The 26801-nt window shown below is 40.4% G+C and overlaps 1 protein-coding gene across 2 annotated transcripts; it reads left to right on the forward strand.

Moving 5' to 3' along the window:
• The first annotated feature begins 185 nt into the window (after positions 1-185).
• On the forward strand, positions 186-25761 carry LOC100551724 (core histone macro-H2A.2). 2 transcript variants are annotated; one of them, XM_008106639.3, is made up of 9 exons: positions 186-342; positions 10633-10870; positions 13126-13232; positions 14746-14943; positions 19865-19975; positions 21875-21974; positions 22899-22988; positions 24425-24599; positions 25033-25761. In XM_008106639.3, exons 2-9 carry the CDS (start codon positions 10699-10701, stop codon positions 25196-25198), a joined length of 1119 nt encoding a protein of 372 aa, XP_008104846.1. In that variant the 5' UTR covers positions 186-342; positions 10633-10698; the 3' UTR covers positions 25199-25761. The 2 variants fall into 2 exon arrangements, with proteins under 2 accessions (XP_008104846.1, XP_003218522.1); XM_003218474.4 differs by having other exon boundaries at positions 189-387.
• Positions 25762-26801: the final 1040 nt, after the last annotated feature.

Below are 26801 nucleotides of genomic sequence, written 5' to 3' on the forward strand. Positions count from 1 at the left end.
TGACATTCTGCCTTACATGGCTGTGTGGAAGGGCCCAAAGGCTAGCTGTTGTTTATACGATGAGCCTATTATAATATTATATGGCTTGCGCTGCTTCCTGGCGACCTGGCCTCTAAGTCTCCTCCTCAGTGTGTGCCTCTCTGCCTCTTTTTCTCCCTTTCTCTGTGGCGAAGGCCGGCGTCGGGGGCGCTCGCTCGGAGGACTGCTGCTGCTGCTGTTGCTACCGTGACTCCTCCTAGAGGTGGTATGTGGAGAAGGATCCCCCCTCCGCTCCCAGCCACCGGCCTCTAGAGCCGCCGCCGCCGCCATTGAAACCATACAATCCCCGCGACGGGAGGCGAGGTGAGGCAGGAAGGAGGCACTGCGACACTCCGCGTAGAAGGGCAGGTGAGCGGGAGAGGGAAGGAGAGATGGCTCCGAGCAGGGAAGCCCTCCAACAGCGGCGGGAGATCGAAAGGGAGGCCTCGGCGCCACAGCGAGGCGGGGGAACGCCCCCCCCTCCCAAGTGCGCCTTTCTGCGACGGAGGCGCGGCCTTGCCTTTTGCCCACCGACGCCGGCTTCGAGTGAGGCGTTTATTGGGGGGGGGGGGGGTGGCGGCCCGGAGGGCGAAGAAAGCCTCGCGGAGAGGCGGGGTGCGCGCGCTCGTTTCTGAAGCATTATTTCTCATTTCTTTCCGCCACCGCGCCTCGCTTTCTCCTTCTTTCCCAAGGGGGAGCGAGAGGTGAGGAGAAGAAGGTCACGTCCCCGGCGTGCTTCCCTTTCCGGGGCGCTGAGGCGACCGTTAACGGCGACACAATCCCCCCTCCTCTAGGGACGCGCTGAGGGAAAGAGGCGGGCGAGGGGGGGGGGGAGAGCGGCCTTTCCCTCCCCCGGGCTGGAGACATAAAGGGAGAGGGGCCATTCGCGCGGGAAAAAAGAAAAGAGTCGGCGTTGGTTGCCCACAATTCACCGCGGCAACGCCTCTCGCTCTAGCGCGCGCGGCCCTACGCTTGATGCTTGATATACACATTACACACACGCCTCTCCGGCAGCCCCGCCCCCTCCGTGGCTGGAATGGCTTCCCTTTTGAAAGCGGATGGCGCGCGCTTTTTTTCCAACGGTCCGGGTTTCGAGCGCGCGCTCTTGAGAAAAAAAAACCGGGGGCTTTTCTCATTGGACCTTCCCTTTCGAGCGGGGGGGGGGGGGCTTTTTTTCTTTTTACAATCTCGCCTGTTTAATCAAATCAATTCGTAATTTGGCGACTTCTGAATTTGAGGGGGGAGGGTTGACCAGTGAATCCATGCATGGATAGTTAAATAGGTCAGTGGTTCTCAACCTTCCTCATGCCGCGCCCCCTTAATACAGTTCCTCATGTGGTGACCCCTCCCCAACTGTATTTTCGTTGGTACTTCATAACTGTCATTTTGCTACTGTTATGAATCGTAATGTAAATATCTGATATGAAGGATGTATTTTCATCCACTGGACCAACTTTGGCACAAATACCCAATGCGCCCAAGTTTGATTACTGGTGGGTTTTTGTCATTTGGGAGTTGTAGTTGCTGGGATTTATAGTTCACCTACAATCAAAGAGCATTCTGAACTTGGCACATAGAACTCCCATGACCAACAGAAAATACTAGCAGGGCTTGGTGGGCATTGACCTTGAGTTTTGGAGTTGTAGTTCACCTACATCCAGACTCAAAACAATGATGGATCTGGACCAAACTTGGTGCAAGTACTCAATATGCCCAAATGTGAACACTGGTGGAATTTGGGGAAAATAGGCCTTGACTTTTGGGAGTTGTATGTGCTGGGATTTATAGTTCACCTACAGTCAAAGAGACCCTTGAACCACATCAATGATAGAATTGCGTCATACTTCCCACACAGAACCCCAATGACCAACAGAAAATACTGGTCTTTGTCGATCTCTCTGACACCCTCCTCGCGACCCTCCCCTCCCCCCCAGGGTCCCGTGAAAATGTTGAATAATAAGGAGGGATTAAGGAAAACTTATTAAACATCAAATTATGTTATGATTTTACAAATTAAACACCAAAACATCATGTTTTAGAACAAATCGACAGAAAAAGCAGTTCAATACATGGTAATGTTTTGTAGTAATTACTGTATTTACAAATTTAACACCAAAACATTCCAATGTACTTAAAACATTGACAACAAAACACTGTATAATAAAAAAATATAATAATGTAATACAATTTTAATAATATAATAAGTAGTGGTATCTCTTGGTCACCTCACTTGGGCCCATGAAAAGGATTTTCACTCTCAGTATCTCTCCTTTCCATAGCTAGGCCACAGAGCCTCGGCTTCGTGTAACTCGCCAAGCCAAATTTAGTGGTGAGAAGGCAGACCTAGTTTTCCCATGCGGCCCCGCACATGCCAGTTGCTAAAGAGAGGAGTCTGCTTGGCCGTTGCTAACACCATTGCTAAGGGGAGGTTCCATCTGCTACGGCGGTTGTTAAGGGAGGAGGAGACTGATTGGCCATTGCTAAGGGACATGGTTTTACTTGTCTCAGGTGTGACAGGTTTGTGATAGTAAGTATGTGAATACCTTAAAACACTTGTCAGTTATAATGCTATGTTGTGTCCAATTTTTGTGGCAATCAGTGAAGTAGTTTGGTAGATATGAGGTCCCCGCAAAAGGACATTACATTTGATACAGAGAAATATGCCAGCCACATGACCTAGGATAGAGAGATATGCCGCCACATGACCTGCCTCGGACAACACCGGCTCTTTGGAGATGAGCACTACCCCCCAGAGTCAGACTTGACTAGACTTAATGTCAAGGGGGAATCTTTACCTTTTTGCCCAGAGAGAGAAATATATAGATAGATACAGAAAGTGAGTGAGAGAGTTAAGTAGATGGATAAGAGATGGAGTAGATATAGAGAAAGGGATGAATGGATAGATACAGGGAGTGATATGATACATAGATATAGAGATATATAATAAAGATAGATATAATAGAGATATGTAGATAGATACAGAAAGCAAGAGAGCGTTAAATAGATTGATGAGTAGATATAGTGAGAGGATATCAATTTCAGATGCGGAATGTAATTTTTGTAATATTCAGTTTTTATGGCAATGTCATTATTATTATGGCATTGAATGTTTGCTGTTGCTGGCAACCGCTCTGAGTCTCTTTAGGGAGATAGGGTGGGATATACATAAAGTTGTTTATTATTATCATTATATTTTCAACTATTTAAAGTGATAGCTTTCTTACAGCGAAGGGAAGACTAGAAGAAGTGCCATTCTTTCCGTCTCCCCCCCCCCCCCCCCCCAGCGAGGAGCCGATTCAAAAACATGAGAGGTGCTACTCAATAGGGCATGAAGTTGTGTGGCACTTGCAGTATTGTTACAATACTTACCTTATTACAGCCCTTCCACACAGTCATATAACCCAGAATATCCAGGCATATAATCCACAATATGTGCATTGAACTGCGTTATCTGAGCCCACACTGCCATATAATCCAGTTCAAAGCAGATTATGTGGATTTTATACAGCTGTGTGGAAGGGGCCCCACTTAACCGGCTCCCATGAGGATTGATAGATGCCCAATTTAGTTTCTGGTTATTTATTTATTTATTTTCCCATGTCAGAAGCAAATTTAGACTACAATTATAATGTATAAAAAACCCACAAAGCTAAAAACTTGGCATTATTCTAAATTTCCTTTGACCATTTAGAGTGTCTCTGGTGTCACTGTAAAGAGGTCCTCCAATGTACATGTGGCAGGGCTCAGACTGCATTGTAGTAATTGGTCTCTGCACTGGTATGTTATGGACTCCACCTTGTAGCCCCATTTCTTAATATTGGCTCTGCATCTTGTGGTACCAGAGCTCAGTTCAGCGCCTTCCGAGTTGCCCAGTCTTCTGTGTGCCCAGGAAGGAGTTTCTCATCTGGTATCAGCCATGGACTGAGGTTCCGGGTTTTTAGCCTGCCACTTTTGGACTCTTGCTTGCTGAGGTGTTCCTGCGAGTATCTCTGTAGAGCTTAGGAAGCTATTTCTTGATTTAAGACATTGGCATGCTGGCTAATATCTGAACAGAGGATAGACCAGAGATGTCAATGCCTTGGACTTTTCTTTACTAGCTGCTACTTCCCGACAGATAAACACCAGAAGCGGCTTGCAGTAAGCTAGGAGATGATTCAAAAACATGAGCAGTGCTACTAAATAGGGCAGGGGTCCCCAAACTTTTTAAACAGGGGGCCAGTTCACGATCCTTCGGACCGTTGGAGGACCGGACTATAGTTGGCCACCGAGCAATAATAATAATAATAATAACAACAACAATAAAAAAGAGAGTTGAAAGAGACCCTTTGGGCCATTGAGTCCATTCCCCTTCGATGGGCCGCATCCGGTCCCTGGGCCTTAGTTTGGGGACCCCTGCAATAGGGCATGAAGTTTTGTGGTACTTGCATTAATATTACAATACTTGCCTTATTACAACAGACTCTTGCAGCTCATTCTGGGCCAACAAAAGATTCCCCAGGGAGGAATCATCCAGGCTTTGAAGCTACAAGGCCATTAAATACTAATCAAGGTGACTAACTGCAGCATTCATTTTTGCCTCCAATAGACAAGAGTTCTTTCTCCCACACTGGACATTACTCCACAGGTATATAAACCACACTTGCCTGGCTGCTTCCTACCTAGGGAAATCCATTGAAAATGGACAAAACCTGGCTCCCAGCATTAAACTCTTAAAACCAGGACAGTAAATAAAGAACAGTACTCTGAAAAAAGGGAATACACTACTGGAGGGGTTTGACATAACTGACTCACCATAATGGGAGTTCAAGTTTACCGTAAAACCAGAGACCACACTGAACCCAAGCTTGCCCACCATAACAGACTTTAAGTATTAATCATGCCTAGTTTGTGGGCGTTAACTAGGCATGATGTGAGTTGCAGTTCACACACAACCTTATGCATACTGTACATATATACAAGCATATAACATATATTAAATACCACCACTTCCTCATTACTTTTTTTCAAGACCAGCAGACTATGCCACAGCAAAGTGTGGCTGGGCACAGCTAGTTTATATTTAAAAAATATGATTTGTAAGATAATATACATTTTCAAGACGTTCCCATTACCTTTGTGTCCCACCTACATATTGCAGCCAACACACTTAACATGTACTGAAACACAGATTGGAAAAAACTGATTTAGTGCTTGAATTTGAATAACTGCACCTCCCCATTTAATGCTGTCTGGGTTTTAAGATTTGCAAGAGAAGTCTTTAGACCTCAATGCCTTTAGAAATCAGTTTGGTTTGGGATGGGAGCTTTGAAGAATTCTGGGGAATCACTCGACCCCATCTACACTCACAGTTTAATGTAGTTTCAAACAGGTATTGAAGAAAGTGGTTTCACTTTTCAGATGATTACATAGGAAATCCTGAAATCAGTTTGAAGCCTGGATGGTGATTACAGTACACAAATTACAAAACACTGATGCACATTAAGGGCATTATTTCATGCACTTTCATTGGTGTTTGCTTTCTGGCCACCACCTAGCTTCAAACTGCATCAGATGGTCAGTGTAGATGATGCCATCGCAGCGAGATTAGGCCATCTTCCTCCCTGTTGACCTTTCACCAGCAGGCAGAGACCTCTTCATTCAGGCAGATATTAACTATTAACTGGATGTAATTGGAAGTGCTGGACCTCTAGGCTGGAACCGTATTGGTGACATAACACATGTAAGGTTAGACCTTTAAATATTACAAAGGAGGTATTCAATACATCTTTGCATAATGCACAATCAGTATCTCATTGCATATATTCAAAGATATACCCTTTTAGCTTCCAAGTGTCGGGCAATATGTAATGACAATTTACTGGGAAGGTATGGTGAGATGTGAGGTTCTGCTAAAGAGAAAAGAGATGACATCCACACAGATCCTCTTCTGGGCAGGGATTACAGTCAGTCCTCCATATTCTTTGGGATTCAGGAACCCCACAACAGCCAGGGATTTGGGGAAATTCGGTGATCTGTCAGGCGGACCACTGAAAATGGACCAGACAGGGGGCAGCCAAAGGCTCATCTCCCCCCTCCTCAGCGAAGTGCCTGCTTGAGGCAAATAAGGCCAGAATGAAAAAGGTGGGAAAGTCTTCCCTAGGCCTCTCCTCCAGAGAGAGCTCCACCAGGGAACTCACTTTCCCAGCAGCACTTTGCGCAGCACGGGCATTGGAGGAGCCTCTGTACTCCCACCCGGAGCATGATGGGAGTTGAGGTTTCTCTCTGTGTTTCTCGTGTTTCTTTCTCAGCCAGTCAGAAGCCTGGTTGACCGGATCCTTCTCCCCTCGTGTGGTGTGAACTGGTTGGGATTTCGTTTCCTAGAACCCCCATTTGTGTGTGTGTGTGTGTTTTTAAAAAAAAAATGTTAGGTTAAAAATGTTGAAAATTAACCAAAAATCAGTGGAATGTTCTGAAACTTTGCATGCTTGCAGTCATAAATGTGACCTACCAATGAGGAAAGGTCAATTGTGATAGGCCTAAAAGTAATGGAGAAACAAGCCTCTATAAACTTTTCCCACTGGCTCCAATAAACCAAATTTTATTGGAATAAAAACAGCACCACTCTCACAATTTTGGGAATTTCTAGAAAAGGGCGGGGGGCAGCCAAATGCAGAACTGAAAACGGTATGGTTTTGGGGCATTGTGAACACCCCTACTAATTTTTGACCTGAAGGAACATCTCAAGGAATCTTCCAGTATGGTACTAAGTTGACCCCACAGTTGTGCTGGTAGTCCTAGAGATTCCTAGAGAGAACACTTTAATCATATCTGTGAGTAATAATTTCACAAAAGTTAAAACTTGCATATGTAGAGGTTGACTGCGTATTAGTATATGAAAGCTACTGGAAGGATTTGTTAAAGTGCTGTTTCTTCTTCATAGTGTCTGAAATCGCACATATGGGTTTACTTTGTGCATGCGCAATGCAGTTTAAAACCTTCGAGATCTTTTCTATTGAAACATTTTGATGGTAGCCTCGCTTACTATCCCAAAGAGTATATATGCCCAAAGGCAGGGCTACAGCCTCAGTTCCTTTTTTCTGTGCTGACTGCAGCTAGGAACCTTCGGTTTGTGCCTTTATTACTTTTTCTCTAACCGTTTCTCTAATACCCTCATAGTAGGGCAAGTCCACCCCTGCTAAAGAAAGCACCTTAGCTTCAAGTTCTTCTGGTTCAGCATTTTTGAAAGTTCATTATTCTTCAATGCCCGATCAACGTACTTCTGATGTTCCTTCATGCTCCCCTTTACCTGGGGATTGCATGATGCGCTATTTCGAAGCTAAGTACCACTGATTCCTTGGTACTTGACACTGTAAGGTGACGGTATGCAATAGAATTTACTTCCTACTGTCCCACAGGGAGCATCAGCATTGCTTCTTTCCCACTATTTCCTAGTGCCAAAGAAAGATGGGGGTCTATGCCTAGTTTTAGATCTCTGTGGTGTTAACCACTACATCAGGTCTTGGAAATCTAGAATGACCACTCTCACCATGATCCTTCCTTACCCTAAAAAGAGATTGTGGTTTGCAACAACTGACTTGAAAGGTGCTAATTTCCACATTTCTGTTAGGAAACAACATTGCTGATTCCTCAGTTGCCATCGGGCACAGTTTTTACTGTTTCAATCCCTTTGGAAGGGCCACCGCCCTAAAGTTCTTACCAAATGCATGGCGGTGGTCACAGCATACTTACACCAATGAGACACAATAATCTATCTATATAGATGACTGGCCCCTTGTGGCTTACTCCAAGCATCGACTTCTCACTCATGTCGCCTCAACTTTGTGTCTCCTCCAGAAACTGGGTCTCGTAATGAATCATGAGAAATCCCATCTAAAGCCGAAGCAATGGCTCAAGTTTATCGAAGCTCTGGTAGATTCCACAGCAGGAAGGACCATTTCCAAACTCTCAGGCCTGCCATCAACCACCTATGAGTTCAGGGCTATGCCTCAACTGGACATTTGTTGACCATAGATTCGCTCTAAAGGAAAGATATTATCTCTAGAAATTTCTAGGTTCTCCAGTATGACTTTACGATCAACCTCTGGTGGAAGTTGCCTCCAAAATGAAAAAATAAGTAAAGTGGAAGCTGCTGATGCAATTCATACTTGGAAAAAAAATGCCTTGGCTGGAGAGATCCACTCCATCCTGGGCTATAGGGAGTCCACAACTGCCGTGATCCCATTTGTGCACCTGTATTTACGCCCTCTCCAGAGATGTCCTCCGTGCCCTCAAGTGGTGGTCAAAGCTAGCCAATGTTCACTTAGAGACAATGTTCAAATAGCCTTGGTGCCTGGTGACAGAATTTTCCCTCATGGGCTGGAATGCACATCTAGGCCAGCTCAGGATTCGTGGCCAGTGGTCAGCCAAGGAGGAGCTCCAGCACATTAATTTCCTGGAGCTCTTGGCAGTAGAAAAGACATACTAGCCTTTGAAGTCCACTGCACCAGAACGTGATGCAACTTCTGAAAGACAGCACCAAGAGGCTTAGGGACATCTTTTTTTTTTCATCTGGAGTCCAGGCCTGATGTACGCCTTCCCACTACTTCCAATGATCTTCAAGGTGCTAGTAAAGATTGTCAAGGATCCAGATTGTATCTTGATCACCCTGTGGTGGCCTCATCAAACGTGGTTGGCCCCACTCCTGCCGGTGTTGGAAGGTGAGTACCTTCACCTGATCTGAATCTCCTGACACAACAAATCATCCAGACCTGACAACTCTCCGTCTCACGGTGTGGAGGATCCGCTCACTTCCCGCCTCATGGCAACAGTGAAATTATTTATTGAAGTCGTCCAAAGGGCATCAACCAAAAAATCTTATTCTTATGAGTGGTCACGCTTCATTTCCATTGTAAAACAATTCAGCTTTGGTCCTATTGTGACTCCCACTCCAGTAATCTTGGACTTTCTGGTCCACGTGTCACATAGAGGCTTATCCCTCTCTTTGCTCAAGTGTTACTTAGCAACAGGAAAGCAGGGAAAAATCTTGCTTCCTTGGTCTCCTTAACCACCCTTTTCTAAGAGGTTATAAAATTTGTACCCACCAGTCACTTTCTCTCCCCCCATCTCTGACATGGGGCTTCGGATTAGTCCTATTTCAACTCTCCAAGACTCCATTTGAATCTGTCGCTTCTTATGACCTGATTTACCTCTCTGGCAAATCACCCAGGCTGTTTCTTAAGTACCATAAGGATGCCTTCTGCTCCCCAGTATCCTCTCAATGCTCTTCCCCTTGGATCACAGCGACTGTATGCCTCTTCTATCAGCTCTCTGGCCAACAACCTCCACAGTGGCTCAAAGCCCATTAAGTCAGAACAGTGGCAGTCTCTCCTGCGGGGAGCCCATCTGACGGGCAGTGACATGGTCCATTTCTCTCACAGCCACTGCAAGCTGGATGCCATTTCTAGAAAGGAGGCTGCCCTTGGCAGAGCTGTACTCTTCTCCTCTATTGCATGATTCCGCCTTCCATGGTGGATAGTTTGCTAGTCACCCATATGTGATTGCACAGATACCACGAAGAACGAGTCGCTTACTGTAACTGTTTCTTCGAGTGGTGATCTGTGGTGATCTCACATCCCTGCCCATCCTCCCCGCAGTTATCATGCCTCTTCTCCTTAGCTGCCAGTCAGCGACTGGGGGAACTGAGGCTGTAGCCTCGCCTTTGGTATATAAAATGTTTCAATAGAAAAGATCATGAAGGTTCCGAACTGCATGTGCATATGCAAAATAAACCCATATGTGCGAATTTCACAGATCACCACTCGAAGAAACAGAGTTACAGGTAAGCAACTTGTTCTTTTAAGTGATCTAATGGCTGCTTTAAATAAATGTATCACTTTATTTAGAATTTAGTGTATTTTATTAGATACTTTAATATGTTGCAAGTTACCCTTTGTCCCAAACCTGTGAGAAAGTTGGGATTTAATGGACACAGTTTTACAGTTTTGCATTAAAAAAAAGAGGCACTCTGGGTTTTGAACTGATTTAGAAAATAGGAGATTCTATTCAGGGATTATGATTGGTTGTAAGAACATAAACTAATACAGCTGATAACTGCAACAAAATGTTGCAATGTTTTTCTGTTCCTTCCGTCAACCATGACATCCACCTGATCCTTCTACTACACCAACAATAGATGGCATTCTGTGGCCAGCCTGCATAATCAGTCCTCATTAGGTTTGCTTGTCACCTCATGTTTTCTTCCTGGCTTTTTTGTTTTGTATTTTGTTTTGGTACTTCTGTAAACATTGCAGTTGTCCAAAGGCTATTGATACCGATTGTGAGCATGGACAGTAATTTTAGATACCTAAGCAAGGTCAGGCACACCTGAGCATCAGATAGGAGGGATGATCATGTGGCACACTGATTTTGGAATTGTACTTCCAGCTGTAATGGAGTATTGTCTCGATTGTGAGTTTCGTTTAGTTTTAGTTGGTTCAATCAATGTTATTTACCTCATTTCAGTAATTTATTACTGCAACTTATCTGTGACATATTTTGATTCCTAAATTTTTATGAGTTCAGAGTGCTTGGTATGCTCCATATTCAACATAAATCATTGTTTTTATTCTCTTGTAGGTCTTTTATTAGAACAAGTAAAGTAAAGATTGTCTGCCGTTAGACTGAAAAACACAAGGTGGCAACATGTCGGCCAGAGGTGGAAAGAAGAAAATGTCCAAAATGTCACGCTCCAGCAGAGCAGGTGTTATTTTTCCTGTGGGAAGAATGATGCGATACTTGAAGAAAGGAACGTACAAATATCGGATAGGTGTGGGAGCTCCTGTCTACATGGCAGCTGTCATAGAATACCTAGCAGGTAAGAACATATTTTAAGTAAAATGGCAAATGGCATGGCCAGGTTCCTGCCTGCTATCCTCCTCCTTTCCACTCCGCTCTCACAATGGCGACCAAGCCCTCATGGCTGCTGTATTTATTGGAAATGCCAGAAGCAACTCCTCCCTTTTTCTCAGCCCTGATAGACTGAGGGAAGCATGTGACCTAACATGTTTGCCTGCACTGCCCAGCAGAGTTTGTTTGGACTGAAAGAATAAGCTGACTCACTGGGACTTATGAGAGTTACGCACCTCTTACAAAAACTGCGTAACTGGATGTTTTCATTCGTTTGTATGGGGGTGGGGCAGTCTTTGTAACATGGGTCGTAAGTATGGATTTAATGAAAGTCTTATGTCCAGGTCCGGGTTTTTGTACAGCCCTATTATTTATCAATTTTTGACAAAATATGACATCTCTAGGCATTTTATAGGTTTACCATCACAGTTCTATATTATTCTTGAGCCTGATATCTTTCATTTCATTAAATTTCGTTATTATCCATAGTTTTGCACTTCCATGCAACGTTCGGGAACATATCCTCATGGGGTCAACCCGTAATTGTTAAAAAGAACTAAATGAATCCCAAATTCAATATAAATAAATAAATAAGCACAGTAAGTCTACATTTTCATGGTGTTTGGATCATGTAATGAGAGATATTCATATGGATGCTTATGCTTTGGCATCCATGAGAAAGGTACCTCTTGAGGTGAGCCTAGGGAGCCAGTAATGCATTCCCACAACCCACTGTGTTTAACCTGTTTCTTTGGACTCACAGAAATAACATACTTATACTGCAGAAAACCCTGCTAAATGTATATGAAATGTCAGTTATTATTCTTGTATTAATATTGACATTTTAGAAATACTACAATTGTCCACAAAATATATTATAAGAGGCAAAAATAAAATAACTTTATTTGTCATTAAGCTTGATATCTTAATATTTGAAAAAACCACTTTGTATTAATCATACAATGAAAATGTGATTTTAAATGAAATACTAACATGAAGAGCAAATTATACAGTATCAAAGCAAATTCTTCCGATTCAATTTTATGTAAATAAAAATGTTAACACACATTTGATGTGAATTTACCATTAAATCATTTTATCATTCTTCTTTCACATAACCTATCCAACTTTACCAAAGTTTGTTAACCTCGGTTATCCAAAGCCACAATAACTTGACACTATATGATTACTCAGAAAAATGTTTGTGGCTTCTGATAGTGCTTACTCATAAGAAACTATTATTAGAATTTCAGCACAATTCTGTCAGATAGTCTTATCCCATTTTTCATAGACTAGGCAGCTTGAGAATTATAGTTAAAGGCATTTTAGAAAATGGTTGAAATTCTAATGGCATTACAATCAGTTTTACAGTTGACTCTTGGTTAACTAGAACTTTCAAGCAACTGGAAAAAATTAAAAAATAAATATTTTAAATTTCAAAAAGCTGTTTTTATAATACAGTAAACTTTATAAACTGTTACATCAAGTTAAGTTTGTCTTTATATGCTTTTAATTATTGCATTTCAATATTAATATCAAGTCAATACAGACTTTATGGTATGGGGCACAGTATAGTCATATTTTTAATAGTAATTCTCCATCAGCCAGAAACTACTTTTATACAGCATCTTCCAATCCCCATGGGTAGCAGTTAACTGAGAGTCTATTGTATTTAGTCCGATTTACTATATACCGAAAATGAAGTATTCTCTACTAAATAAACAGTTTTTATTTATTTCCATATTTCAAGTTTAAGATAGGTTTATTTCAATCTATCAGTTTATTAAATTCACGTAGGATTGAAATAAAGCGGTAGATGTAACCTTGCTCTGAATGCTTAAATCTTTTAAAATGAATTTGGCAGGTATGCAATGCAAGGTCTCTTCAATTCTGACACCAGCTCTACAGTTGTTGCCCTTTAACTAAGGAAGTTTACTTGGCCACTTGCTGATAGCTTTTAGATTAGTGGTTCTCAACCTGAAGTCCCCAGATGTTTTTGGCCTTCAACTCCCAAAAATCTTAACAGCTGGTGAACTGGCCAAAAACGTCTCACATGGTCACCCCCAACTATGCTATGGGAACATCTTCACAAATAGCGTAAATAGTCTTCTGACATTGCTGATCAAATTTGTGGGAAGGTCAGGAGAATTGATAGTGGGGACTTTGCACTGAAAATGTATATTTTATTGCTTATAACTGAGGTGTATCCCAATTTATTTGTAGCAGAAATATTGGAATTAGCTGGTAATGCCGCAAGAGACAACAAAAAGGGAAGAATTGCTCCAAGACACATCCTTCTGGCAGTTGCCAATGATGAGGAGCTAAATCAGGTATGCTTTCCCAGTTGTTGCAGAAGATATGTTTGCTCAGTTATCTGCTTTCTTCTAACATTCAACAAAGGACTTGTTTGTTCTGATGGGTGAGTTTATTCAAGGGCATTACAAATAACAGTTGAAAACAGGTCAGAGAAGACTCAAAAAACATATTTTATGTTTTGTTCCCCCCTCCCCCAAAATATACTAATCAAAGTATATTCAAAGAATTGTCGGTTTCCTGGGAGGGAGAGAAATAGAGCATATGATCACTGAGCATGGTGACACCAGGTAGAAATAAATGAAGTCTTTTTCAAACTAATGCATTTTCATTAACCAGTAGTGAGATACAGTGCACCACCCTCCTCACCTGATATATGGTCTGGGCCATATTGCCAGCTTTACTAATATACTTTATTTAATATACTTTATTTATATCTCCCCGAGTGGATTACAGTTACATATATGGCAAACTTTCAATGCCATTGTACAATAGACAGAGACAGACAGCACATAAACAGAGGCAAGGCTTCCCTCTTTTCATCTCCGGCATCCGGCTGTTCTCATGGGGAAGTGCTGTTGCTTCATTTTCCACGCTGAGGAGCGTGTTGACCATGGACTCCTTTCCGAGTCAGATTTTTGCCGGCATGTTTTTCAGGGCACCTTTTACCTCCCTGCCAAAGTGGTACCTGTTTATCTACTTACATTGTTGTTTTCGAACTGCTAAGTTAACAAGCTGGGCTGACGGCAGGAACTCACCCCAACCTGGGCTTGAACTGCCAACCTTCTGGTCAGCAGGATCTACTATAACAGGTGGCTTAAGCCTCTGTATTAGCCCAGCCCTAATAGTATATCACTAGCTGCACTCAAATAGGCTCACTCTAGGAGTAAACTACAGTAGAGTCTCACTTATTCAACACTCGCTTATCCAACGTGCTGGATTATCCAACGCATTTTTGTAGTCAATGTTTTCAATACATTGTGATATTTTGGTGCTAAATTCGTAAATACAGTAATTACTACATAGCATTACTGTGTATTGAACTACTTTTTCTGTCAAATTTGTTGTATAACATGATGTTTTGGTGCTTAATTTGTAAAATCATAACCTGATTTGATGTTTAATAGGCTTTTCGTTGATCTCTCCTTATTATCCAACATATTCACTTATCCAACGTTCTGCCAGCCCGTTTACGTTGGATAAGCGAGACTCTACTGTACTTTAATCTTAGTGGGAATTACTTCTAAAATAGATACTTATTTCTTAGTGTCAACAGTCTTTTTTAAAAGAAACCTTGAAAAGCAATACAGTTATAAGTGTTACAGTATAATATAAAACATAAAAATGAAACATTGTTAATTTTGTTTTTTAATCCCAGCTACCCTGCAAGGGGTTTAGAATAACGCATGTAAGATTGTCTCATTTTTTTACTGTGAATTGTTTTTAAAAGGCAACAAACATATCTGGTTAAACTGAATGAGAACTTGTATTTAGATATGTTCTATCTTTATTCACTGCCTCTTTTTGCAGTTGCTAAAAGGAGTGACCATTGCAAGTGGAGGTGTTCTGCCCAGAATTCACCCAGAGCTTCTTGCCAAAAAACGAGGCACCAAAAGCAAATCTGATACTATCCTTTCACCTTCTCCAGAGAAGAGAGGGAGGAAATCTTTGGGGACCAAGAAGACTGGAAAGAAAGCAAAAGCTTCCAAAGCCCGGACACCAAAAAAGGTAAGCACGACTCAGACTATGCAATTCTACCTGTCAGAAAAGCAAGTTGTTTCTTCGGAGATGTCACTTTTTGTGATATTTAACTTTATTTGTGGTAAGATTACATAGAGATATAACCAAATAGCAATTTATTCACTAAATCTTTCTAGATAATATTCATTATTTACAAACTTTTGAAGTTGTTTCTTTTGTTCAGGAAAGGAACTGTCAGCATTGATGGCTGTGAATTTATAATGGATAGTGGTATACTTTTATTTTTATTGTTATATTTGAAATGTTTTAGTTGATGTTCTTTAAATTGCTTAAGTTATTTATTTGTTTTTAATTTTTAAGATTGTTTTTAGTGGGTATTTTTTAAAGTAATTTTTATTCAAGAAAAAAACAATAAAACATACAAGTTATTTTTTTAGACAAATAAAACTTTAAAAAACCTTACATGACTACATATAACTTTTTATAGACACAAAAACAAGAGGCACAAAGAATCTACAGACTTCTTACTAGTCTATTCCTATTAAATGATCTTATATAGTGACACTTGTACTTTAAGCAATATTCTAGCAAAATTCATGAACCCTACAGTTAAGAAATGTCCAAGTTATGAAAAAGTAATAAACAAGCCCCAATTTTCCTTAAAGTTAAATAGTGTTTCCTCCTTAATCAGCGTAATCAATTTGACCATCTTGGCAATTCAGAAACCTTTGTCGGCCATTATCAAAGTGCTTGATCATTTCATCTCATCCCTTTAATCTTACATCTTTGTCATAATTTGCCTTTTCTTTTTCACATGTTTGGTCCTCTTCTCTTTCCCTTTGACGTGTTTCAAGCTTGTCCATAAATTTTCAAGAATACTTTCACTTTTTGAACTGTTTAATCTGAGTCCCTATTATGAAATCTGAGAGAGACTCCCTCCAGTTTTTCCTATCTAAATGGAATGTCTTTTGTATCTGGAAAATGCAACCTTTTCTTCTCTTCAGAATTCTAAAAAAGTAAATCCTTAAAACTGAATTATCTGTTGACCATCAATTACCAGTTTGTTCAGGGGGTGTTGCTGCAGACAAAATTGCGAGTCTGAGAACCACTACATCTCAATCTAGCCACAAGAGAACTCTGTTGATAAATCCTGTTCATTTCCTCACTGAAATATTTATGTGGAACTTGCAAAAAATCAACAAGGGCTTCAACTGTTTTAGCATGGATATCTTGCGCCTGGTGTCCTGGCAGCTTTTCTTCCTCTCCTTAAGGTCTAGTAGCACCAGTGCATCCTGAACTTTATCCTTGTCATACTTTAATTTCTTTGTAGTCCCCTCCAATTTTTGAGATTTACACTCCAGGTTCTCTAATTTCTATTGCACCTGAATTAGCTTTCCCAAAGAATTATGTCTCTCCTGTTTATACTGCCCCAGCTTCCTTGAGGTGTACTTATGCTGTGGAATGAATGCAGTTTGACACCACTTAACTTCCCTGGTCTGTTCTATGGGATCCTAGGAGCTGTAGTTTTACAAGGTTTTTAGCCGCCTCTGCCAACAAATGCTGCTGCCTGTCAGAACCTGGAAGCTTTCTGGAATCAAGACACGCTCACAATGTTCACTGTATTTTCCCTTCTTGCCAGAATTCAAGAAAGTCCAGTTCTAACATTTCCCTCCCCTTCCCTGGTATTTATCAAAAAAGTAATCCCCACCTCCCTCCTGGTCAGAATGTGTTCTCACAGTTTCTACTTTCAGTTCCCAAAACACAGACTCCACTTTTGGAGAGACTGATAGGAATAAAAAGGAAAAAAAAGAATTTGGAGTGATATGAATAGGAAGAAAAGGGAAAAGGAGTTTTGAGAGATCGATAGGAAGAAAAGGGAAAGGGGCTTCGAGAGATTGATAGGAAGAAAAGGAAATGGGGGTTTGGAGAGATATCGAAAGGAAAATAAAAGGAGGGGGGTGGAGACACATTTTGGCTCAGTGTTAAGATTTCATGGTGGGCGGGAGAGGAAGAGGCCCGTTCGGGTCTATGAGTTGTTTGTAAGTTGGATGTTTATAACTTGGGAATTGTCTGCATTTCAAAATTGCCAGCTGATTTTAAAATAATTGGAACTCAAATAATATTTTCTATACACATGGTGGCACCACTCTGCACTGCAAATTATTTCTAATTCGCCTTTTAATCTCATTCATTAAAAGTTCTAACTTTCATTTTCTGTTAGCCTTCCCCATGGGAACTCTACTTTGTTATAACTGTGTTAAAGGCAAACAGTTTTTAATTCTTTGTTAACCACATAGACTATAGCTAGCAATCATCCAGCCTCCCAAACTTTTTAAGTACTGCTATTTAGCCAACTCAGTGGTGGAGTAGCAGCTATGGTTTGTCAGCTTACATTCCTTTTGAACTCTAGACAGTAACTTATTTATTTATTTATTTCCAGAATTTATACCCCGCCCTTCTCACCCGGGGGGACTCAGGGCGGCTTACACAGTTGGCAACATTTAATGCCAAGAACATAATAATAAAACAAAAAACAGTACATACAATCAATTAAAACTATAAAAATACATCATTAAAATACATTATGAAAATTAAAACATAAGTAAATTAGATCCATTTGTCTAAAAACCTCATGCTTCAGCCTTCAATCGGACCATGTCGACGTTATCATATTACTCGTTAAAAGCTTGTGCACACAGCCATGTTTTCACAGCCTTTCTGAAACCCAGAAGAGTTGGGGCTTGTCGGATATTTGTGGGGAGGGTGTTCCACAGCCGGGGAGCCACCACCGAGAAGGCCCTGACCCTCGTTCCCACCAGCCGCGCCTGCGAGGCAGGTGGGACCGAGAGCAGGGCCTCTCCAGATGATCTTAGGGATCTAGCTGGCTCATATGAGGAGATACGTTCGGATAAGTAAATTGGGCCAGAACCGTTTAGGGCTTTATAGGTCAAGACCAGCACTTTGAATTGGGCTTGGTAGCCAGTGGAGCTTGGGCAGCCAGTGGAGCTGGCTTAGCAGGGGGGTGGTACGCTCCCTGTATGCCGCCCCAGTTATTAATCTGGCTGCCGCCCGTTGTACTAGTTGGAGCTTCTGGGCCGTCTTCAAAGGCAACCCCACGTAGAGAGCGTTGCAGTAATCCAAATGAGCTGTAACCAGAGCGTGGACCACCGTGGTCCACTTGACTCATGTCTCTAATAGGTTGAAGAAAGATCTGTGAGGGCACTAATTGTCCACTGGATAGGGGCTTGCCACAGCGTAATTTTTCCCAGTCTCTTCATTAAAATAGGTAAATGACATTGCTTGCGCTGTGGGTCTCCAGTCACAGGTCCTTCAGTCTTTATGTGTTGCTAAGACACAGAGGCCTCAGCAATACACTAAAGGCGGGAATTGAGCCTTTGAGAACAGACTCCTAGTTCCAGATGCCATGAAAACAATTTTCACCAGTCGGCGGTACCACTAGACTGGTGATATCGGCAGTGATGTCTTTTCCCTCAGGAGATTACTGAGAAGACAGCTTATGCGGCAACATATTACCAGAGGTTCCAGCTGATATTTTCTTTTAATCTATGTTGTGAGCCTCCTTAGATATTGTAAGAAAAAACCCTCTGAGACCATTTCGAGCCTCCAGTAGTAAGTTGACTATATATTAGAGGAACATTGACCCATCTAGAGCAGGGTGTCGGAACCTAGAAACATCTCACTCACAGATTTTCCAGCTGATCCAGATTTCATTACTGGTTTTTATTCTTCATCCACTGTTTCCAAATAACCATGGCCTTCAGAACTTGCATGTTGTTACTGATTCATATGGAATGGAGAGCTAGGTGTGATCAACTTCAAATGACAACATATGCCAAAAAAACAACTATTTACATCCCATTAGTTTCTTATAAATACTAGCAAATAACATGTGTATGCAGTGGCATACACAGCAGCATCCCATTTATTTATTGGATTTATGGCTTGCCTTTCTCCCAGAATGGGAGCCAAGGTGGTTTCTAAAAGTTTGAAGCAAAACTAAAAGTCTTATTTTACAAAAGTAGATAAAATTGGATAACAATCTATTAAAGCCACAATAACTTTTATGGAGCTATGTTATAGTATGTGTATTTGTAGTGGTTTTGCTGTGCTTATGTATTTTAATGGTATTGTAACCTGCCTTGAGCCATGAGGAGAGGTGGGTAAGAAATAAAATTATTATGATCAAAGCAGTGAAAAATACATTTAAAATATATATTGTCATTAACAGATTGAAAATAAAACAAACTTAAGAGTACACTACTTCTTGAATATACCTGTTATAATTTACAACACAAAGTGCTGTTGAAATGAAAAGGTGTTTACTTACTGATGGAAAGAATAGAGAGGTGGTCAGCCAGCCTTCCTATAAAAGGTGTTCCACAGAGAAGTCTTTTCCCCATATTCTCAACAAATGTGCTTGTGAAGATGATGAGTCTAAAAGAAAGTCTTTTCCTGCAGATCTTAAAATGTATGCTGGCTTGTAAACAGCCTCTTATGTAGTCTAGACTGCAGACCTAAGCCATACAGGTTTTCAAAAGCCAAAATCAACATAATTGTGCCCAGAATCAAACCAAGAGCAAGTGAAGTTATTTAAACAGATAGACAGTGTAATTCCTGTGATTAGCCCTAGTCTATAGGCTGACTATGGCATTTTTTAATCTGCTAAAGTTTTTGAATAGTTTTCAAATGCAACCTCAGTTATAGTACTTTACAATAATCCAAGTGAGATGTAGTGTAACAGTAGCTCAGGATGTTGTGCTTGCAGAACAGTCTCATACATAGAAAATGGGATACCTATGATTGTATTATGGTAAAGTATCATTTCTGTGAACTTTTTGAAGAGTATATATGTGTGTGTTGTGTGTGTCATCTGAAATACTGCTGTTAGCTCCTAGACCAACTCAACATGCCTGTTCATTTTCCACAGAACAAACAGAAGGAGAATGAAAAAGAAGGAGCATCAAATTCATCAGCTGATGATGGACCTGGAGATGGATTCACTATTCTCTCCTCCAAGAGTCTTGTTCCAGGACAGAAGGTACTGAGTCAGAGAACAGAAGAGGGAACAAGAAATATTTCATGCAGAAAATGTTCAAATCTTGCAGTATTTTAGTTAGGTTTTCACTAGGAGTCAGAAACTCTTCTTTAAAACAAAGAACAGCTAGTGTTGGTCTTTCACAGATTCAACCATCCACTGTTTGAAAATATTTTTTAATTCAAAAAGTAAACATTGATTTTGCCATTTTATATAAGGGCTGACATTCACTACCCCATTGCATTCACAGTAATGGGTCCTGAGTATCCACAGATATTGATATTCACAAAAGGGTCCTGGAACTCAATCCCAACGAATACCAAGAGTTCACTGTATTTCTTTTGTGAATTAATTTCATCTGAAAATAGAGCCCGGTGGTGCAATGGGTTAAACCCTTGTGCCGGCAGGACTGCTGATGGACAGGTCAGCAGTTTGAATCTGGGAAGAGCAGGCTGAGCTTCCTCTGTCAGCTCCAGCGCCCCATGCGGGGACATGAGAGAAGCCTCCCACAAAGATGGCAAAACATCAAAACATCCATGTGTCCCCTGGGCAACGTCCTTGTAGACGGCCAATTCTCTCACACGAGAAGCAACTTGCGGTTTCTCAAGTCGCTCCTGACACACACAAAAATCAGAAAATTGCCTCTCTGCAGTTTGTCACTTCACAACTGTACAATTCCTTCCTGTACAATTCTTTCCAATTTCTCATTTTCTGCCACTATTTGTGAAGGTTGAAGTCCAGTCTCATATTTGTGTTAGAGGAGTCACATGATGAAACTGAATGGCAGTAGCTTGCAAGTGGAAAGGGGGAGGCATCCTTTCACACAGTGCATAATTAACATAAGCCATTCCCTTGAAAATGTTTAAACTGAATAAAATTATAAATCATATTTAAAGGCAGAAAAAATGAAATGCAAAGATACTGAATGGCAACGCCTGGCTCGACAACAATGCGTGTGAAAAAGATCTTGGAGTCCTTATGGATAACAAATTAAACATGAGCCAACAATGTGATTCGGCAAGCTAAAAAGCCAATGGGATTTTGGCCTGCATAAAAAGGAGTCTAGTGTCCAGATCCAGGGAAGTCATGCTACCCTTCTATTCTGTCTTGGTCAGACCATACCCGGAATCACACTGTGTCCAGTTCTGGGCACCGCAATTGAAGGGAGATGTTGACAAGCTGGAATGTGTCCAGAGGAGGGTGACTAAAATGATGGAGGGTCTGGAGAACAAGCCCTATGAGGAGCGGCTTAAAGAGCCGGGCATGTTTAGTCCACAGAAGAGAAGGCTGAGAGAAGACATGATGAGGGCCATGTATAAGTATGTGAGAAGTCATAGGGAGCAAGCTTGATTTCGGCTGCCCTGGAGACTAGGATGTGGAACAATGGCTTCAAATTACAGTAAAGGAGATTCCACCTGAACATTAGCAAGAACATCCTAAACATGAGAGCTGTTCAGCAGTGGAACTCTCTGGTCCGGAGTGTGGTGGAGGCTCCTTCTTTGGAGGCCTTTAAGCAGAGGCTGATAGCTATCTGTCAGGAGTGCTTTGAACATGATTTTCCTGCTTCTTGTCAGGGAGTTGGACTGGATGGCCCACGAGGTCTCATCTAACTCTCATTCTCTGATTCTAAAGGGTTCAACAGGTTTATGGAGAATAGGTCTGTCAGAAGTAAGGGCTAAACAGACTATTTTCAGAGACTGTATCAAATACTGCAGATATACAGTGAGAGAGAGAATTGTTCACTTCCTCATGCAGATTGTTGTCTTCTTGTAGGTCTCTTACTGTCTCAAACAAAATTCTGATATAGATATATATAGATATACTTTTTATTATAAGTATTCTATACTCACTCATTGTATATGTGTTTTTTTCTTCTGCTGCTGCTGCATGGGCAACTTGCAGCTGTCTCTGACACAGAGCGACATCAGCCATATTGGTATTATGAAAGTAGAAGGCATTGTGCACCCAACTACTGGTGAAATAGATCTCAAGGAGGAAATAGGTAAGACTTTCATTAAGGACGTAGGGATACTTGACCATCTGAATAACTTGCTGTTCTAGGAGAGCTGTTGATATTAAGTAAAATATATAACTTTATTTATATTCCTCCTTATATCCCCAAAGGGACTCGGGGCAGATTCCAATCACAAAAAGGCAAACATTCAATGCCTGAATACGACAACCAATACACACATAATAGAATAATAACCCAACATATAAAATCAAGATTATAACTTAACAACTAAAATTAAAATAAGACATAGCCTATCAAATAAATTATATAAACATAAAATAAAACATCAAACAGAAATATCAATAGTAGTCTTCAAATCTTTGACAAGGAATCAAATCTGAGTCTGACACTTGTACCCTGGGGAATACTTTCCTGGACTTTGTTTGGATGTGCAAAAATACATATAATAATGAACCCTAATGAAATGAATGACCTCTGGCCCATGAATACAATAGAGACAAGCTGGAGAAAATTCCTAGAGAAGCCAGACATGGATTAATAAAACTACAGATATGTTTATATATGCTTATATGTTTATGGGCAGATGCTTTGATATTTTCCAGTGTGATTCACATAGTCAGAACTGTATAGATTTCCTCAAGTTTTCTTAATTTTAAGACCAGAGTGCATACAAACTATCAAAGATGTAAATCCTACCAAAATCAATTGATTTCGCTTCTGGATAAATTTACGTAAAAACCCTTCCTTGTAAGATATTTTCCACCTTTACACTGTGTCAGTGTTTTAACATAGTACTATCAGCAGTCACTGAAAGGAGCATAAGTGCGATAGTGAAGGGGCCAACCAAACTGGTTCTTATGGCATTATATTTCTTTTAAAATCTGTTTTTGAATTAAAGCTCTTCCCAGCCTTGTAATAAAGACATGTCTTCCTTTTATATGTATTTTTCAGGAAAAGCACTAGAAAAGGCTGGAGGTAAAGAGTTCTTAGAAACAGTAAAGGAACTCCGTAAATCACAAGGCCCTCTGGAAGTCACAGAAGGTAACTTTTTATTGCTGTATTATTAATCATTTTATGTTGTGAGCTGCCTCTGGTTCCAGTGTTAAGAGGAAGGCAGGAGTATGCATAGTATAAATATTTAACTCAGTATTTTCTTCTCAGATATTCAGATCTTTCTCCTGCTATTCTTTGTCATTGAATTAATGTTCTATTTTAGGACTTTTTATATATTACAAATGCTTAAAGGAAGTGGTAGTTTGAAGATATTTATTTGCTATGATCTTCTCTTAATTTTTTTATTTTGTATCAAAAGCATTGCATAAATTAGTATAAAACTGATAAAAAATAGAAGTGGTTAAATATCTTTTGACCAAAAACCGGCAATAGCAATCACATTGTCTGTAGCCTCAAACAATTCTTCCTCTGTACATGAGGTAGGACACTGCGGACAACATACAAGCATAAAAAAGCATTAAAAATTTAAAATCTTCTCTTAATAAGATACAGGTCAAAACTTGCATTTTCATATAATCACTTCACTGAATAACTGAAATTCTGTATATGTTTCTTTATAAATCAATTCAAATGAATTCAGCTGTGATTATTGCCAGATTTAGGTTTATTTATTGATTGATTTACGGCTCTTTTATCCCACCTTTCTCAACCCCGGAGGGGACTCAAGGCGGCGTCACAACATAGGCATTGCCTTTAAAAACATAGCACAATAAAAATAAACTGCACCATTAAAGCAGTTAAAGCATTTGAATCCATACAACAAGTTAAAATCACATGATCCATAGGCGTAGTCCAGGACCGTTCCATAGGTCAATTACACATCTTTTGTATCTAATTATTGCACTAGATTTTCGAAGGCTTGGTCAAAGAGCCACGTCTTCACTTTTTTGTGGAAGGTCAGGAAGGAGGGAGCTGATCTAATCTCTCTGGGGAGGGAGTTCCGTAGCTGAGGGGCCACCACTGAGAAGGCTTTGTCTCATCTCTGCCAATCACGCCTGCGAAGAAGGCAGAGCCAAGAGCAGGGCCTCTCCAGATTATCTTAAACTCCGAGATGGTTCATAGAGGGAGATATGTTCAGACAAGTAAACTGGGCCAGAACCGTTTAGGGCTTTATAGGATAAAGCAAGCACTTTTAATTGTGCTTGGTAGCAGATTGGCAGCCAGTGGAGCTGACACAACAGGGAGGGTTGTATGTTCCCTGTATGCAGCTCCAGTGATCAATCTGGCTGCCGCTAGTTGGACCAGTTGCAGCTTCGGTATAGTCTTCAAAGGTAACCCCACCTATAGGAATGTAGTCTTTAAAAATGACCATTTATAATTATTTCTCAGAATAAACATTGTAACATCTTGCCTTATTTGAAAATCAAAAGTGTAGCCTTATAATGGTCTACTTACAAATGGTAGCCACTGCCTAAAACAACAGAGCCTAAGTTTCTTCTTCTTTTCATCTTTTTCCTCTTTAGCTGCTCTCAGCCAGTCCACTGGCCTTGCAGCAAAGTTTGTTATTCATTGTCACATCCCACAGTGGGGCTCAGACAAATGTGAAGAACAACTGGAGGAAACTATAAAGAACTGTTTAACTGCTGCGGAAGACAAGAAGTTGAAATCTGTGGCTTTCCCTCCTTTTCCAAGTGGAAGGTATGTATTTCCTCCCTTAACTCTTTCCATTTTAATTGTTTAAGACAAGTCACATGTTTAAATTATGAATAAATTAATCTATGTTTGACAAATGTAATTATAGTCATTTGTAGTCAGGGTTCTTGCACCTCTTAGAGAAGCATATTACATAGTTGTCTGTTGGGTGAAGCTTTTCCACAGTTAAATCATTAGCTATAAATCATCTAAGATTTATAGTTCATTTATTTACTTAAGTTTTGCTCAAGTATTTTCTGAACTGTCTGAGGATTTTGATGTACTATCTGAAATGCAAAGTTATTTCTTAACATTTGACTGTCTGTTCAGATATAAAGTAAATGGGTTGAGCATTATATAACACAGCATTTAACTCAAAAAACCACGCCAATGTTTTACATTCAGCCTTGTGACATTCATTTCTTCCCCTTCTGTCTAGAAATTGCTTTCCAAAACAGACTGCAGCCCAGGTGACCCTCAAAGCGATTTCTTCCCATTTTGATGACTCCAGCCCTTCTTCCTTGAAGAACATATACTTCCTGCTTTTTGACAGTGAGAGCATTGGCATTTATGTGCAAGAGATGGCAAAGCTAGATGCAAAGTAGTCACAAAAGCCAAATGAAGTTTTATTTTTCAACATGAATTGAGTAGGAATGAGAATTAGAATTGGGTTTTATTTTTAAAATATTGTGAGGACGGAGTATGTGAGTAGATTTGAAGTTCCGTGATGGGTGGAGGGCTTTTGTTATGAAAAACAGGATGGGGGGGGAGGGTTGTTTGGGAGAGTTTGATCTGCAATTATACCATGCTTTAGATACACTCTACCATTTTGTATGTTCCCAAGAAGTTATGTTGCCAGCTCTCTACATTTTAATATGTCTCAAGTTATTTTAGTTTAGACGTTTGTAAAGTTTAATCTTTAAAGTAGCAAACAATTCAGTGCAAGCTGTAGTTGAGAAAAAAATTGAATTGTTTGCTTCACTTTCTTTTCCCTCCAGTAGTTAGAAAACCTTCTGTTGTGTCTACATTCCATGTTGAGAACGTAATTTCAAAGGAAACTCACTTGGTGCTTTACTGTTTTACCCCAGAATGATCTGTAATTGCTGAAAATACTTCATCTTGTTTTGTTTTTATAAAAAAATGGCAGCATGCTTTTTTAAAACTTTAAGCTTGAGCTTTTTTCACTCCTGTGTATAAAAAAGGGGAAGCCACTTCAGATGGAAGCTTAAAGACAGAGATATTTTGGAACTTCAAGATGGTTCTTTCCTAGTAATGCAAGCGATTGGTGTCTGCTACTGAGAAATGTCCTTTTTCACAGAATTAGTTTCATTGCAGTTTTGCAATTCCAAAATTATACATACTAGAGTAGACCACAGAACATCTGGTCATTAATTTTAAAGTAATGAAAAGGGATAAACCAAAAATACCCAAGCATTGTTGTTGTAATCATATTTATAAAGTTGGATTGGAGTTTTTTTAAAAAAAAAATTCCACTGAGTGGTTTAATAATATGTATAATAGTGTGTATACCAGCATGTTCTGTGAGGTTTTTGAAAGTAAGATTTAGTTTTGTACATCAGGATAGGTGTGTATGGTATTATCCCACTATGAAAATTTAGAGGATGGGATCCCACATATACACTTTGCTACTGGAAAACAACAATGATTTTTGCCCCTCTATTGCTCTTTAGGGACATTGGGGCATTTCTACTATGCTTTTGGGTCTTCCTGGTTAGGAAGTGGAAGTAATATCATTTCTTTGTTCAAAAAAGGCCTTTCCTGATCCTGAATTGCTCCAGAGATGCAGCAAAACATGATGAAAATGCCCTGTTTTATAAAGCGCATTTAAACAAGGTCAAAATGCTCCCCAAATATCTTATAGAGTATTTCGGAGCAAAATAATTTGCTTTTTTTTAACCCATGGGGAGCCCACATTTTGCTTATCCCTGCTCTATATACACATTTTTTATTCGGGCTTTTTTCAATCATCTGGGCGTCTATTTAACAATTTAATCAAATTTCTTGGAACAGGACTTCACTGTTTGTATAGTTCTTTTTTTTTCTTTTTAGAGTCCCTGTGGGATCAATACTAAAACTATAATAGATTCTGATCTCTTCATACCTATATGGAGTGATCCTGAAGAAACACTTCTTCTCAACACAAGAACTTCCTTATTGAACCGTAGCAAGATCAACTGAATCCAGCAT

This window comes from Anolis carolinensis, chromosome 3 (genome assembly GCF_035594765.1).
Source record: "Anolis carolinensis isolate JA03-04 chromosome 3, rAnoCar3.1.pri, whole genome shotgun sequence".
NCBI lineage: Eukaryota > Metazoa > Chordata > Lepidosauria > Squamata > Dactyloidae > Anolis > Anolis carolinensis.